The sequence below is a fragment of the Vulpes vulpes genome, chromosome 7 (assembly GCF_048418805.1).
Source record: "Vulpes vulpes isolate BD-2025 chromosome 7, VulVul3, whole genome shotgun sequence".
NCBI classification, from domain to species: Eukaryota; Metazoa; Chordata; class Mammalia; order Carnivora; family Canidae; genus Vulpes; species Vulpes vulpes.
In genome coordinates this window covers 82769706-82785592 of record NC_132786.1, presented here as the reverse complement: position 1 = coordinate 82785592, position 15887 = coordinate 82769706, and the positions used below count along the sequence as shown (strand labels likewise).

At 32.8% G+C, this 15887-nt stretch overlaps 1 protein-coding gene across 11 annotated transcripts in view; it reads right to left on the bottom strand.

The window, feature by feature from the left end:
- AKAP9 (A-kinase anchoring protein 9) overlaps nt 1-15887 on the bottom strand; it is a 150724-nt gene that overhangs the window by 100740 nt on the left and 34097 nt on the right. For 8 of the 11 annotated variants that reach the window (XM_072764244.1, XM_026003738.2, XM_072764250.1 and 5 more), the window contains 6 exons: nt 13981-14034; nt 13448-13618; nt 12552-12707; nt 11499-11696; nt 4497-6881; nt 945-1158 (listed from right to left, as the gene is read on the bottom strand). In XM_072764244.1, the coding sequence (XP_072620345.1) occupies nt 945-1158; nt 4497-6881; nt 11499-11696; nt 12552-12707; nt 13448-13618; nt 13981-14034 (3178 nt within the window). The remainder of the gene's footprint in view (nt 1-944; nt 1159-4496; nt 6882-11498; nt 11697-12551; nt 12708-13447; nt 13619-13980; nt 14035-15887) is intronic. The other 3 variants (XM_072764246.1, XM_072764245.1, XM_072764248.1) reach the window with 1 other exon arrangement.

Below are 15887 nucleotides of genomic sequence, written 5' to 3'. Positions count from 1 at the left end.
ATCACTCTCAGTTTTTCTCTCCATCCTCCTCATATTAACTGCAGACTATAGCCTACCTCTTTAACTGTTAAACTTTACTGTTATAAATATTATTGTTAGCAGAATTACTGCCAAAGTTGCTTAACTCGTCTTCCCATCACTAATCACCTCCCCCACCTCGTCCCATAGTGTTATCTGAAAGTAAAAATTTTACGGTTACTCCCACTACTTAAAATCCTACAGGTCTTATCACCAGTAGCATAAAGCTTACACATACTTCAGAGTATATAAAGCCTTTTCTGATCAAGCTCCTGTCAATCTTTCCTGCTTTATCCCCCACTACTTTCTCACATAGCTTGAACTCTCAATTCTCCAAAATGGAGACAATCTCTCACACTTCTTTAACTCAGAAGCCTTCCCTAAAATTCCAACCTCCCTCCTCCTACCTGCTGCCTCATCCCATTCATCCTTCCAGAAAGTATGAGACTTTTTTCTATTACAGAAATTGTCCTATGCTAAGAGTTTATTTTTAAAAATATTTTATTTATTTTATTCATTAGAGACACAGAGAGAGAGAGAGAGAGGCAGAGACATAGGCAGAGGGAGAAGCAGGCTTCTTCCAGGGAGTCTGATGCCGGACTCAATCCCAGGACCCTGGGATCACAGCCTGAGCCAAAGGCAGATACTCAACCACTGAACCATGCAGGTGCCTCTCTAAGAGTTTATTTTATATTGCTTTCCCACTTGATTTTAACTACTGGGGGGAAATGATTCAGTGATTTTAGATTTCTCAAGCACTTAAAAAAAATGTGCAAGGATTATATGAAAAAAATGAATCCAGGACTGGGGATATAGTTACCTTCTTCAATGGATTTTAAGACAAGGACAAAATTCTGGAATAGTAGGTGGGCTCTAAGTGATACTTGTTTCATAGTACTTATAGGTTTTTTTTAGAAACCATTTACCTGTTTCTTGTGTTTTTATATTTTGTAGCTCTTGCTGGTGTATTTCCTGAAGTTCTTTTATCTTTTCCTCTTGGGCAGAAATAAGTTCCTCCTTAAGACTACAAAGAGCTTTATCTTTTTCATTTTCCATATATTCACGAACCTGATCCACATGTGTTGAATAAACCAGAGACAGGCATATACGCTGAGCTTCCATCTGTAGCCTTAAATCATTCTTAAAGCGAATGTATGTACACATTAGAACATTTTTAAATGATTTAAAATTTTAAATAATATAACTTCTATTTCTTACATATACTGACTACAAGAGGGAAATACATGAAATTATAGTTTGAAACTTCACATAAGTCTAATTTTTTTCTCACTTCATTTTGTTACATTCATCTACATATCTTTTCAAGGAAATTAGCACAATATTGTCATTATCTCAACTTTATGGTAAATTTTGATGTATCGTATAGCTTAGTATGGCCTCATCTTTGATTTTTGTTTAAAAATAGTATTTTAAATATAGAGAAATGCAAAGAATAATGTAACAAATACTTATGTACTCATACCCCAAATTAACAAATACAATTACTTCGTTTTGTTTTTACAAATAACAATTATTTTGTCTTTTTATTCTCATTTCTTTCCTTTCTACATACCTTTTTGGTTTAGAAAGAAAACAAAATTTAATCCACTATGTTCCCATTCTTCCTTCCCCAGAGGCATTCTCATTATCACAAATTTGCAACAAGTCCATTTCATTTCTTATAATACTATCACTTTCAAATACCTATAAACAATACATTATATTGCATGTTTCTAAGAATTTACATAAATGGTTCCAAACTGTATTTTGCAAATTGTTCTTCTCACTCAATATACTTCTAGGTCTAACCATGTAGATACAAATTAATTTAAATGTGGCATAGTACTTATAAATGCATGAAAATTTGTCAACTTCCTTCTTGGAATTTAACTGGACTATTTCTAATTTTTTGATATGTCAAAAATACTGCACTAAATTCTTAGAGATAGGTCCCTATACAAATACACTAGTGTTTCCCTAGTAGCGTGGATCTCAAACTTTAGCAGATATCATGAATGCTTATTAAAATCGACTGCTGGATCCTTTCCCCAGGGTTTCTGGTTTAAGAGGTCTGGTGTGGGGCCCCAAATTTTGAATTTTACCCTGTTTTGAAGTGCTGCTGATACTGCTAGTCAAAGACCATACTGAGAACCACCTAGAAATGTAGCTGCTGGGTCACAGAGAATGTATATTAAATGTATTAAATTTTATCAAATTATGTTTATATATAATTATGCCAATTTACACTGATATTAACAGCATACGTGAGTATTTATCTCCCCATACTTTATTGTGGGACTCATTCTGCCAGTCTGATGGGTATAAAATACTATCTTATTATTTTATCAATTTTTAGGTTTGAAAGTATCTTTTCATGTTTATTAGCCAATTAGCTTGGCTGTGAGAGTAAAGTATTTTGGGGGGGGGGGAGTTAGTATGATTTCTAAGCATATTTAGATTGCTCTGAGGTGTTACTACTGAATAAATCATTGCTCTATTTCTTCTGTGAGGTCCCCTCCACACACACATTTTACTCCCCTCTCCACCAATAAGGCGGTTTGTCTTAGTATTGACAACTGGGAAGGGACAGTTGGCAGGTTTGCCTCCCTTTACTCCCTTTATAAGTTAATTTCAAGGAGAAGGTATCTGAATGTCAATAAAAATGCCTTTAGCAGAGAAAACAAAATTCTTAGAAAATCTGACCATTCTGACAGCTTCAAATTCAGGTCCTCTTCTAACAAGGTCTTTTTTAAAACGCTAAATGATCTCTGGCATTTTTAGGAGTAATTACATTATAACCACATTACGCTTTTGAAGAAAATTCCAGATATTTAACAAAGCATTAACAGTTATGCTATTTGAATTTTTAAATTCTATTTAGGTTATTAAAATGTAAAATATCTTTATATTTGATATAAGATGATAAATGTGGATACACAGTCCCCAACTTAAAATGGTTTGACTTAGGATTTTTTTACTTTACAATGATGTAAAGGTGACACACACTCAGTAGAAACTATACTTCAGATTTTTAATATTAATCTTTTCCTGAGTTAAATATGCAGTATGATTCTCTCATGATGCTGGGGAGCAGCAAGGAGCCACAGCTCCCAGTCAGCTACATGATCACAAGGATGAACAAACAATAAACTTACAACCATTTTTACCATTCAAGCATTCTGTTTTTTACTTTCTGTAGAGTATTCAATAAATTACATGAGATATTTAACACTTTATTATAAAACAGGTCTTGTATTAGATGATTTTGCCCACCTCTAGGCTAATGTAAATGTTCTGAGCATGTTTAAGGTAGACTAGGTTAAGCTTTGATGTTCAGCAGGTTAAATACATTAACTTCATCTTCAACTTAAGGTATCTGAATTTACACAGGATTATTGTAATATAACTCCATCATACGATCTGTATCTATTAGAAGTAAAAAGAGAAAACTTTCCAAAGGCTTCCTATTATATATGGAATAAAATCTCAACTTCGCACAAAGTCTGTAAGGCTCTCCAAGATCTTGTCTCTTCTCTTTTTCAAACTTTTTCTTCTGCTCTCCTGCTTTCAAACTCAGCTAAACACATCTTCATTCAGTTCCTTAAACTCATCTTCGTCTTCACAATTGCTCTAATTTGCATGTGGTAGGCTCCCCCTTAGTCTTACAGATCTCAGTTCAAATGTCAATTCCTCCAAAAGACCTTTCCTGACCACTCTATTTAGTCCTGCCATCACCACTACCCATCATTCTCTATTACGTTACCCGTTCTGTTTTCTTTAGAGGACTTATCACTACTTCTAACTACTCTACTTGTTTCCTTGTCTACTACTGTCTGCCTCCTTCACTAGAATATATTCTTGCTCTTTCAGAGCAGGAATCTTTTTTCTCTTGCTTGCTACTATACTCCTATACCTGGCTGGAAATTCAATAATCTGTTGCATAAATGAAAAACAAAGTTTGACTCAGCAGCATTACACAAGATACTTAGTGGAATTTTTCAGTTATTTCTACTATCAGTATCCAGCAAATAAAATCTGTTAAAAGTATCTATTATTACTCATTATACGTATTGTTTTGTTATAGTTAGAATTAATAATTTTTGTCCTCTTCAGCTTTACACAGTACTCAGAAAACTCTAGGACTTAAGTTGTTGTGGAACTTTGAAAATATGAATATGAAACAAAATGCTGAAACCAAACTTTGAAATTTAAGCTCTTGCTTTTCCAAAGAAAGTGTGAAACCATTCCTATGTTTTTATTTCCTGAAGAGTGTAACATAAATTACCTGAAAGAAAAGTGATAGTTTTTAAGGAAAACAGATAAAAGCAACAATAGCTGATAGGCCCAAATGAGAATTACATTACAGAGTTCATTTTCATTCTCTTGTAAGATTAACTGGTGTTTTAGGATGAAAACATTTTTTTGTATGAAATGTACATTTTCACTATGCTTTAGCATTTATAATTAAGGAAACATACCTGTTCTGATTTAAGTACACTGAGTTCCCACTGAAGTTTATCATTTCTATTTGGTTCAGTTGTCCCAAGCAATGATCCATTTCTCACTAATGGCAAGTGATCCAAAAACAACTGTTCTTGCTTGCTTGCTTTTCCAACAGTTGTATTTTCAAGAGGAATTTTATATTCCTCCATTATTTTTGATTCTTCACCACAATCTTTATTTATTTTAGAAATTGACCCTCCAGAATCCTTGCTTGTTATAGTCATAACTCCATCTTTTAAAGAGTCTAACTGATCATCACACACATTTATATTTTCTGTCCTTTTATGATTAATGATGATTTCGAGCTCTCTACATCTCAATAAAACTTGCTCTTTCTCTTGCTTTAAAGACTTCACTTTTTCACTCAGAAAACTAATCTCACCATGTTTCTGTTTTAATTGTTCAGAAAGATCAGACAGTCTCTCTGACAGTTCTAACTTTTCTCGCTTGGTTACCTCAAGTTTTTCCATAAGTTCCGTTGTATCTTTCTCCACAACCTCAACAGTTTCCAATGGTTCTCCTGTGTAAGTTTTGTTATCATCAAAGACTGAACTTTTCATTTTTAGTATAGTTGGATTTATTCTTTGCAAATGATGAAGCTCTTCACTAAGTGTTTTAAGCCTATTCTTATACTCTACTTCTTGTTTGTTTTTGCTGTCTTCTAAGTCAGTTTTTACCTTGAGAAGGCAAGCATAGTCCTCCTGTAACTCCTGATAGTTAACTTCAAAGTTTTTTTCAGCAAATGAAAAAGTGTTCCTTTGCCTTTCAATCTCCTCAGTTAGCTGAATACATTGTTTTTTGAGGTCCTCGTTTTCCTCTGTAAGTATCTCTATTTCTTTTTGCCACTTACAGTCTTGGGATTTGGACTTAATGGAGTCTATGAAAATTAATTCTTCTTGGTTAACAGGAGTATACATTTTCAACATGTCTTCAAGGGCTTTCTTCTCATCTTTAAGAGTGCTATTCTCTGCTTCAAGTTGTGTAAATTTTTCTTGAAGGTCATCTTCTTTTTCTTTCATTTGTTTCTCCAATAATTCAGTTTTAAGTTGTAATTCTTGAACTTCTTGTTCAAGTGTACCCTTTTCCTTTTCTTCTTGCCTGAGTATTTCAATTTCTTTTTGAAGTTCATTGATTTGAAGAGTCATTTCTTCTGATTTTGAATTCATAAGGGACTGCTGTAAATCTTTGAGTTTTGAAATTTCCAAAATTAATTGATTCTGCTTAGTTATCAAACTGTCTTTTTCAAATTGCATGGTTTCTATCTTTTGACTCATTTCATTCTGTAAGCCATCTATCTGCTGTTTGTAGCGAATGCCTAAGTTATCTTTAAGTTTCTCAATATCTATTCGATGTTCAATTTCTAAATCCTCCTTTAGTTTGGAAAGTTCTTCTTCATGACTAAATAGAAGCTGCGTCCTCAGCCTCTCTAATTCAGCTTCTTGCGATTCAGCCATTCTGTCTAATACGGCATTCTTTTCTCTTTCTAACATTTCAAGTTTTATCTTGTAATTTGTAACTTCTGCTTCATGTTTTAGTTCTAGTTCTTTTCTGTATTCAGATGCAGAAACAATCTCAGCTTTCAAATCTTCCACAGTACTAAGAGATTTATGTGCTTCACTGAGTTTATTTTCTTGTTCAGCTATTGTCTGTCTAGCTCTCTGAATCTGTTCCCTTGAAAAGCTCAATTCTTCAAAAAGATCTTTAAGCTGTCTTTGTAGAACAGACTTTTCTCCTGAAATTACTCCTAGCTCTCCCCTGAGTTTTTCCTTTTGAGAGTTAGTATCTTGCAATTTTATATTCAGTTCATTTATTGCCATATTCATTAACTTTATTTGATCTTCATTCACTGTAACACTTGGATATGATCTTAAAGCATTCTCCATTTCTCCCTTGTGTTGTATTTTAAGTTCATCTATCTGTGACATGTGTTGTTTTATTAACTCCTGTTTCATTTGTACTATCTGCTGCCCGTACATCTCATCCAGCTCTGCCCGGAGCTGTTCTAACTTTCTTTGTGCTTCTTGTTCCATTCTTTGTAGAATATCAGTTTCAAATTGGCTATCTTTATGATTCTTCTTCTGAAGTTCTTCAACTGTCCCCATTAACTGTTTTATTTCCTCAGAACACTGTCTTTCTTTTTGCTTGGAATTAGACAGCTCTAATTTCATATTTTTAATCTCTTGGTTCTTCTGTACAACCTGTTCTTGTAATTCTTCCAGTAATTTATCAGCAGCTGTGACTTTATCTGTCAGCTCTAGAGTTATTTTTTCTTCTTCGATAATCTTTGTATTTAATTCATCAATTATTGCATCTTTTTCCTGTATTTCTTTATTTGAGCTTTCTACTTTTTTATCTTGTTCCTTTAGAAAGAAAAAGATGAAAACATAAATGGCATTTTTAGTTCCTGGCAACTTACATTGCTTAACCTGAATACCAAAAGACTGGGAGAAGTCTGGTTTTGTTTTGTTTCTTCATACTTCTATAAAAAGTAACTGTAAGGCTTGCCCCTTAATTTTTCCCAAGCCAATGAGATAAGACTCGTGTACCCAACACTACAGCAGAGTTGGTCTTCCTGGAAGAAACAAATTCTTATACTGCTATGGTTAAAAGTATTAATTTCAAAATTAGCAGGATTAAAATGTCTAGACCATTACATTTTCATCTTATTAACTGATAAATAGTCTAAGAGCTTAATATTTTCAATAGCTATAGTACTCTTTATAATTCTAGAAGAAAGTCTTAAAAATAAATCAAGATAAAAAAAAAAATAAATCAAGATTCCTTCCATGTATTTTAGTGACTTGAAGGTGTTTGGTGGGCAAATGCTACAAAAATAAAACAACAGGTTCCTATGGATCTGCCTTAACTTCATTCCTGTGGTTAAGTAAATCAGAAATTTAGGGATATCCAAAACCTAAGTGGCTAAACCCCAAATGACATGCAAGACAACTAACTACTTATGGCATATCAAGTTGATCCTAGACTTTAGGTTTGAAAAGAAATTTGAAAGCAGGACAGATATTTTCTTCCAGTTCTGACTGGGGCCTCTACTTTGGAATTGTATAAAAGCCTAAACCTAAGACATAGGTCAAGGCACATCCGTAATCACAATCATTCATAAGAGTGTTAGGGCAAGAGAAGGACAAGTAGAAGCCCTAGAAACAGTTTTGACTCTGTTACTTAGTTGCCTAAGCAGTTAAAGGCTGAGGTACCAAGTACCAAGAAAGTAGAATCTATTGAATAGAACAGAAAACAGTAGGTAAGTAAAATCACCTTACTGAGACAGGAGTTCCAGGCACAGAGGACTTAAAGGCACCTTGAATGAATGTATTCATGTATCTAAACTGTCAAAGCCCAGGGAAAGGAAAACCTCAGAGAGTTGCCAATACTCATTTCAGCACAGGCTAGGGCCTTGAGACTGAAAATTCTGATCCCTCTGGGAAAACCATATCTAATGTAGAAAGCAATGTAAGGCATTGTAGCAAACAGAATTTAAGATTTTTTTTTAATAATAAATTTATTTTTTATTGGTGTTCAATTTAGAATTTAAGAATTTCAATCCACAATCATGACTTTCCTACTGTGAGATGATACATCAAGTTATCATAGCCTAATGCTATGGAACATTTGACTCCTCTAATATCTTTGATCTCAAGCTCACCAAATAACTTTCTATTATTATTCGACTTTTCAAATTCATTTGTCCATAGAAAGAAAATAAAATCCAATGAACTTGAAATATACAGGTCCCTGTGATAATTATTTCTCACTGTAAATTAATAATCTTATAGTTAAGGTTTAAACATTAGCCTCTTCAACTTGGAAAATCTGAGCTTACTTCTGAGATAGTTCAAGTCTCAAGTTGATAGAAGATAAAAACCAGACTTCTGAGTCTACAAGTCAAAGGCCAGATACTGTACTATGTAAATTAACTTAAGGCAATAAATGCCATCCTGTGAAGCCTCTTGAGCAAAATCCTATCAGCTTTTTTCTTGGTATCTCATATTCCATCCAATGTCACTAAAAATTATTACCAACTGCTGTGACTTCTGACTTTAATTTCTGTACTACAATAGGACGTTTAAGTCAGTTTATTGTCTTAAATCTCAGTGTTTTCATCTGTAAAATAAATGTAATATTTCTTCTATGTCATGGACTATGCTTGAAGCTGAAAGAAAATAAATATATAATGTATTTTATGCTCACTGTGCTATATACAAATATAATACACATATACTAGAAAGTATCTATAAGGCATTTGGAATCTATAAGAAAGTAAAATTCATTGAGGTCAACTTCAGTTGAGGTATTAAGTAAGTAATTAGTCTTGGAATGTTAACATTATTATAAAATCTGTAATACTTCTATTTCCTGATTTTCACTCGAGAGGAGGAACCCTCATAAGACAGTGTTGCATAATTCAAAATTGTCCAATATGTTTGATAAAACTGCAAACAATAATTCTTTATTCACTTACTAAACAATACAAATTCATGTTTCATTGTTTCTTAGTACTGTTTATTTCAAAATATATGGTTTTAAACCATTTATTTTGTGTTGCAAAAGACAGCCCTGTGGTTAAGATACAATCCCTCTGTTTTTAGAAACAGACCAGAGGGAGTGGGGAATAATAGACTTCCTGCCTGTGATCACTGCACCATAGGAAGTTCTGAGGATTAGGGACAATGAGAATGAGGCTGGAATCACCAGTGTAGTTGCCTAGGGGACCACGGCAGTTTCAACTACCACCCTAATGCTCTAGTCACTCAGCTGCACTGATGGAACTACTACTCAGGGGGATTCATACAAAGTAATTAAAAAAAAAAAAAGGAGAAATAAATAAATACATATATATATATAATATATATATATATATATATGAAACAAAGAAAAGGCTGATGATAAAAGTATTCTAACATTCAAATAAAGTTTATTCCCTTTATGAAAATGATTAGTTTTAAATACTTTCAAATAGTACTGGCCTACTGAATATAATATAATACAACAAAATTCAATTTACAAACTCTTCTGAGGCCTAGACTGTCTTTCTACACTTCCTCCTGTACAGACACACTTTCAAAGACTATTTCTAGTTAAATTATTTTTTTGCTATCCAGACCTTTTTAACATGTTTCAGCTTAGGTTTTTAGTTATACTCCATACTTTGTCTAAAATGCCTTTCTTATCTCTACCAGTTCAGATTCATAGTGTACTTATTTACCAAATGAATATTTTTTAGCTGCTAATGTGCCACACATAATGCCTATTGCTGAGAAAACATAATCATGGAGAAATTATCTCAACTTACAGACCTGTCTCAAATATTATCTCCCCCTAAAGCCCACCCTGAGTTGCTTCCCTTATGAAGCCAGACCTATTGAAAACACTTTTTACCTATGTTTACCCTCGTTTTGTGGCATCTTGTGTACACGCCCTAACCATGAGTTCCAGGAAAGAAAAGGGCACATCTTAGGCATGACTATCTCTTGCAAGGGCCTAGTACAAAATAGGTGTTCTGTAAACTAATAATGATTTTTAAATTATCTTGGTTGTAAAGCATACTGTTTCATAATTTCAGTATCTCAAATTTGTATGTTTCCTATTTTCCTAAAAGCATGGTCTCTGAAATCAGACTAGCTAGGTTTGAAACCTGGCTCTACCAACTTATCTCCTGTGTGATAGGCAATTTACTTCACCTTGCTTTGCCTTAATCTCTTCATCTGTAAAATGGGGATGATGATAGAACCTCTACCTCATAAGGTTACTAAAATGATTCAATGAGTTAGTATGTATAAGATGCTTTGAGTATTGCCTGGTACCAAGTTAAGAAAAATAAATGCTAGCTAATAATCTTATTATTATCTAAACAATATTCTTGTCTTGGTTATTTCTCAGCTTCCTGCAGAAGAACTTACTGTTTGTAAAAAGTACCATATTATATGTACAGTCTGTCCTCACTATTCACAGATTCCCTATACGTGAATCCATCTTGCTAAAATGTATTTGTAATTCCAAAATCGATACTCACAGTCATTTGCAGAAATGCACAGAGCAGCAAAAAATTTGAGTTGCTGGACATGCATGCTTCCAAAGCTGATGTCAAACAAGGAAACTATATTCTGACTTCATGTTTCTGCTCATTAGTAGAACATGGATGGAGAAGAGGATAGAGACAAAAGGGAGCAGTGCAATATAGCACAAGAAATATGGTTCTGGGCCAGCTGTATGGATTTGAATCATAACTCCGGCAAGTGTCAGTAGGGCAGCCTCAGGCAAGTCACTTAACCCTTGTGAACCTCATTTTCCCTTTTGAAAAATAAACAAAATCTACCAGGATGAGTTGTTTTTAGGATTTCAGGTTATAATCTATAAGATGTATTATGTATCTATGTATATATAAATATACTTCCTAGAATATATATATGCATGTGTTTAAGCATATGTGTACATATATATGTACATATATAGAATCAAATATAAATATATAAATTATGTATATTTTCTTTTTTTCCCTATGAGCACTATTTGCTAAGTAAGTGTCCCAGGTAACTTTATAAAACATAACTACCATAAGTAAAGAATCTACTATAGTTTCTTTCTAATTAAAATCCATAAAACTTCATTTTGTCATGAAAATATTTTCAGGATTTCATAACCACTGCTAAACTGAGTAAAAATACCTTTAGATAAAAAGAAAAAAATAGAAATTGTTTACAAATTTAGATTCTCCTAAGAACTAACTGTAACATAGGCCTATCACTTCTAAAAGAACTCAGTAATGAGTGTTATCTTAAAAACGATTATTGTGAGACTCCCAATTACTTTCAAAATAAGTTGTTTTGTATACTTAAAGAGCTTTTCTTAATTATGAAATTTTGGAATTCATGTACATAACAAAAAAAGATAAACAGTTGTAGAAAAAACCCTCCAATTATACAGTGGCTATACACTGGCTGACTTCCTTAAAATAAACATACCATTTCATATGCTCTAATTTTCTCTTGCAAGAAACTAATTTGCATTTTGAAGTCTTCTTTCTTTTTTTGATAATCTTCTAATAAATGATCTTGTTCTTCCAGCTGTTGCTGATGAGTGAGGATCTGTTGTTTTGCTTGTAATAAATCTGCAGCTGTGCTACTATGAGTGCTGTTTCTTAGAGTTTCACTAGCCTGTAACTTGAAAACAGAAAGAAACCCCCAAGTTAAATTCTAAAGAGATTGCACTAAGGATATATACTTTTGGGGTATTATTCGGCTCATAATTGCTCTCTGGGAAATTTGCTAGAATCACAGGCTTGAAACTCTAGCAAATATGCTGCCATGGCTTATCAGATAATTATGGGGACATTATCCAAGCTGAACCAATAAGATTATCTTTCCCATCATAGAGCAGAGAAAATAATCTAGTGAGATAGCTAAGACTAAGGCAGACATGTACAAAGAAATGGGGCCTGAATGACAGTACTTCTTGGATTCTGGATGACTTTCCAGTTTCTGATTCCAAACCATATCAGAAGCCTGAATGCATTTCCATCTTGAATTCTGTAAGATAAGCCTATATCCTTACATTTTATTTCCACCCTTTTTGCTTACATTATCTTAAATTATTTTCTTTACTTGCCAGCAGAAACTTTAATACAATTAGATTCTTATAGCTCTGATTAAAGGTAAAAGGAACACATTCTAATTACCATTTTAGAAACTAAAATAAAATCCATAGCAGGGTTGGCAAAGGTAGGATGTGACTACATCTTAATTTCTGCAAAATTCCACCCAATCAGACTTAAAAGATTTTGTAGGTTTTCAATAGATAGTCCAGGAAGAAGTACAGAGAAAATAACAGCAAGAAATCACAAGAGAACTAGGAGGTAAATTCTTGGTTAATGTTAACAACAGGTGTTCACTAGTTTTTCTAACATGATACATAATAATACAAATGGATTTTAAATTTAATTTGTTCTGAAAATTAGAGCACTTTAAAAAATTCATTACTAAAAATCTAATAAATTTTGTTCTATTAGTAATACTTACATGCTGGAACTGAATTTGTAATTTCTGACTCTGTTCTGTCAACTCTAAAAATTCTCTCATCGTCTCATCCTTTTCTCTTCTTGCTTGTTGTAAATTAGCAGTGAGCTGGGTTATGATGCCATCTCTTTGTTTAATGGCAGCTTCAAATTCCTGTAACTAAAAGACATCAATGAAAATAAAAAGTGCCAGGCTTATTTTTTAAACAAAATTATTACTACAGTTAATTATTCCTCAAAAATATAACTGTTAAAATGCACTGGCAGAATAATTATGATTTGTCAGTAACCTTATCCATTCTTGTCCATATTTGAAAGGTTAGCTTGCAGAAATTGGCTTTATTTCCAAATCAACTTAAAAATAATTACCTGAATGAAGGAACAAAACACACTAGGTCTAATTTATCTATTTATCGGTTTCTAGAAGGACAAGTGCCGTTATATTTAGGGATACCCCAATCTGTTCCTAGGCAACCTCATCAGACATGTTCAATTCTCATTTGTCTCTGCAGAGGATAAAATTAAAATATATCCTGTCATCCTCATCAATAGCCTTTTCCACCTTGTTTTCATAACTAACGGCCACAAACAACAGATGTCATTTTAACCACAAACAGTTACTTTTACAAGGACTCGCTGACATTTTTAATGAGTTTAAGGCATCATAGTCCGATGTGGTTTGCACCTTAATTTTCTCTCAGGCCGATTACAAAAACATCTATCCTACAGAAGTGATTTCTGCCTAGCTTTCTAATAAAGTTAAAAAGTTATAACAACAAATATAAGATGACTTGAAGTTACTATTTAAAAACCTCATCTTTAAAGAACATAGGTCTACTATCATTCAAATTTCCTATTTTGTCTCTGTAATAAAACAAAAGCCTCATAAAGTACACATACCTGCTGCAGTCCATCAGTCCCATAGGTGGCTCTCATTTCTTCTAGTTCTCTGTTCAGCTCTTCAATCTCATGCTGTTTGCCAGCCAATTCATTTTCCATCATCTCTAGATGGGTCTGATTGTACTGTGCTCCATGTTCAGAGTAAGAATCATCAGCACCAAATTCTTCTTCCTAAATCAATCCAAGATTTTTAATAATTCATACTAACAACACTCCTCAGGAAGAGGGATTTAAATACTGAATTCCATAGCAAAGTCCACTTTAAAGTATCACTTATCACCTGAGAGTTTACTGGAATGACAACCTACTTTGTTATTAGTGTGATATACACCTTAAAAGCAAAAACATGATATCATTAATTGTTATAATTGAGATTTATAGCAAAAAGTGCCTAATTTTGTTTTGTTAAACATTAAAAGCATTTAGAAATCACACACAGAAAGAAGTGCATGCAGGAAAAAGCTTTGTTAGTAAGCCAGATAGTTTTAAATAGTATAAAACATTAGTATCATGAGTAGTTTTAAATACTATACCCTTAATAAATTTGTAGACTTTTCTGTTCTCACCACAAAACTGCAACCATTTACCTGTACAAAAACAATTTCCTGATATATTATGATTTTATATAGAATTTTATTTAAAGCTAACAATTATATTTCTGCCGACTGTATTCATGTATATTTTATGCACAGGGAAAATGCTTCATTGGCAAAAATAGATACAGCAATTAAATTTAAATATATAAGAGACATTACAATCATTTAAAAGGCCAATGATTCCCAAAACATCTGAGTGTTTACAATGTGAAAGACATGGTACTATATACATTTTCGTTCAAGTGAATTAAAGTTCTAACTAAGTGCAGTTTCTATTGTGTCTTCAGAAGGATAATTATAAACCTCAAGTTACTAAATCCTCTCCTATGAAATGCTGCCTTATAATCATTTAAATAAACTTTTTTGTATTAAGCTCTATTTACTTTAAAGTAAAATTGTTTACTGGTTCGCTGAACACTGGTCAAGAAGTATGAGTATGACTCCTACGCCAACTGTCCCTGGGGAAAACAAGAGCCATGCCAACCCTGACTGATGTAGAGATTTTCCATGACATATTACTGCTTCAATCACAGACATTTGATGGGAGGAAGAGGAATGACAGAATATGTCTCCTGGGTTGACTTGGTGGGAGATTAATTTCAGATCAATTAATCTATTTAACAACTCCTCCTTCCCCCAACAGTGCACAAAAGTACTTCATTTCTGCTTACAAGTTAATTATTCATAATTCTACATTAATAAAGTCCAAGATAATACAGTTTGTACTGTTGAAATACATAGGACAGAACATTCTAGAAAGAGGAAATAGACCACATCATTTAAAAAAGTGAAAATAGGGGAGCCTGGATGGCTCAGTCAGTATAGCATGTGACTCTTAATCTCAGGGTTATGAGCTCAAGCCTGCCCCCCTCTGGGTGTGAAGCCTACTTAAAATTTAAAAAAAAAGTGAGGATACTACTTGGGAATTCTGTAACAGAGCGTGATTCCTTTTTTTTCTAAGTATAATTTCTGAAAAATAAAGCAAAAAAAAAATTCATCTTTATGTCAACACAATTTTGTAATTTGTGAAAACTATCAGAAGACAGGTGTACTAACTCTAGTACGATTATTAAGTCAATTGAAGTAACTTTCCAATTAAATCCTCTGAAATTTTAATTAGCTTTTCTTGATTCTGAAATGAAGTATTTTGATAAGCATCTACTAAAATTTTTACTTTACAGTTACAGTATAATAAAATGGATTTTATGAATATCTTCAAATATATTAAGAATACACCTTTTAAGTGGAGATTATTAATTTGTCAGTTTATAATGATTGTATCTAACACATTATATAGCAACATTCAGCTTAATTTCTCCCTAACTTAAGCAAAATTACACTTGAGAAACTCCTACATCTTAAAATACTTGATCATTTTTAAAACTTAATGTTATTATAACAAACATAAAAATCATTATTAATAAATTATAAACATTTAATACTATGTAGATAGGTAACAAAGATTATCCACCAGGACTAAACTAATACAAACTATATTCTGAAGTTAGAATAGAAATACTCAGCAGAATACTGGGATCATAGTTAGCATTATTCTGTTTTTTAATGTAGATAATTACTTTGTTGATACCTAAAGGCTAGAGCATTCATCCCTTCTTCATATATCAGTCTTCTAACTTTTTATTTTATATTTGGTAAACCTTAGTGTGAAAGTAAATTAATAACTTGAAACACAAAGATTAGATTGATAAACTCAGCTGAAGATAAGCCCAACTTCTCTTAACGTACTATTTTAACTGTGTGGCATTTGTCAAAGTTATTTAATTATTAGGCTGTACTAATATATTCTTTCTGAATTCACAGATTTATTCAATGTACAGACAACA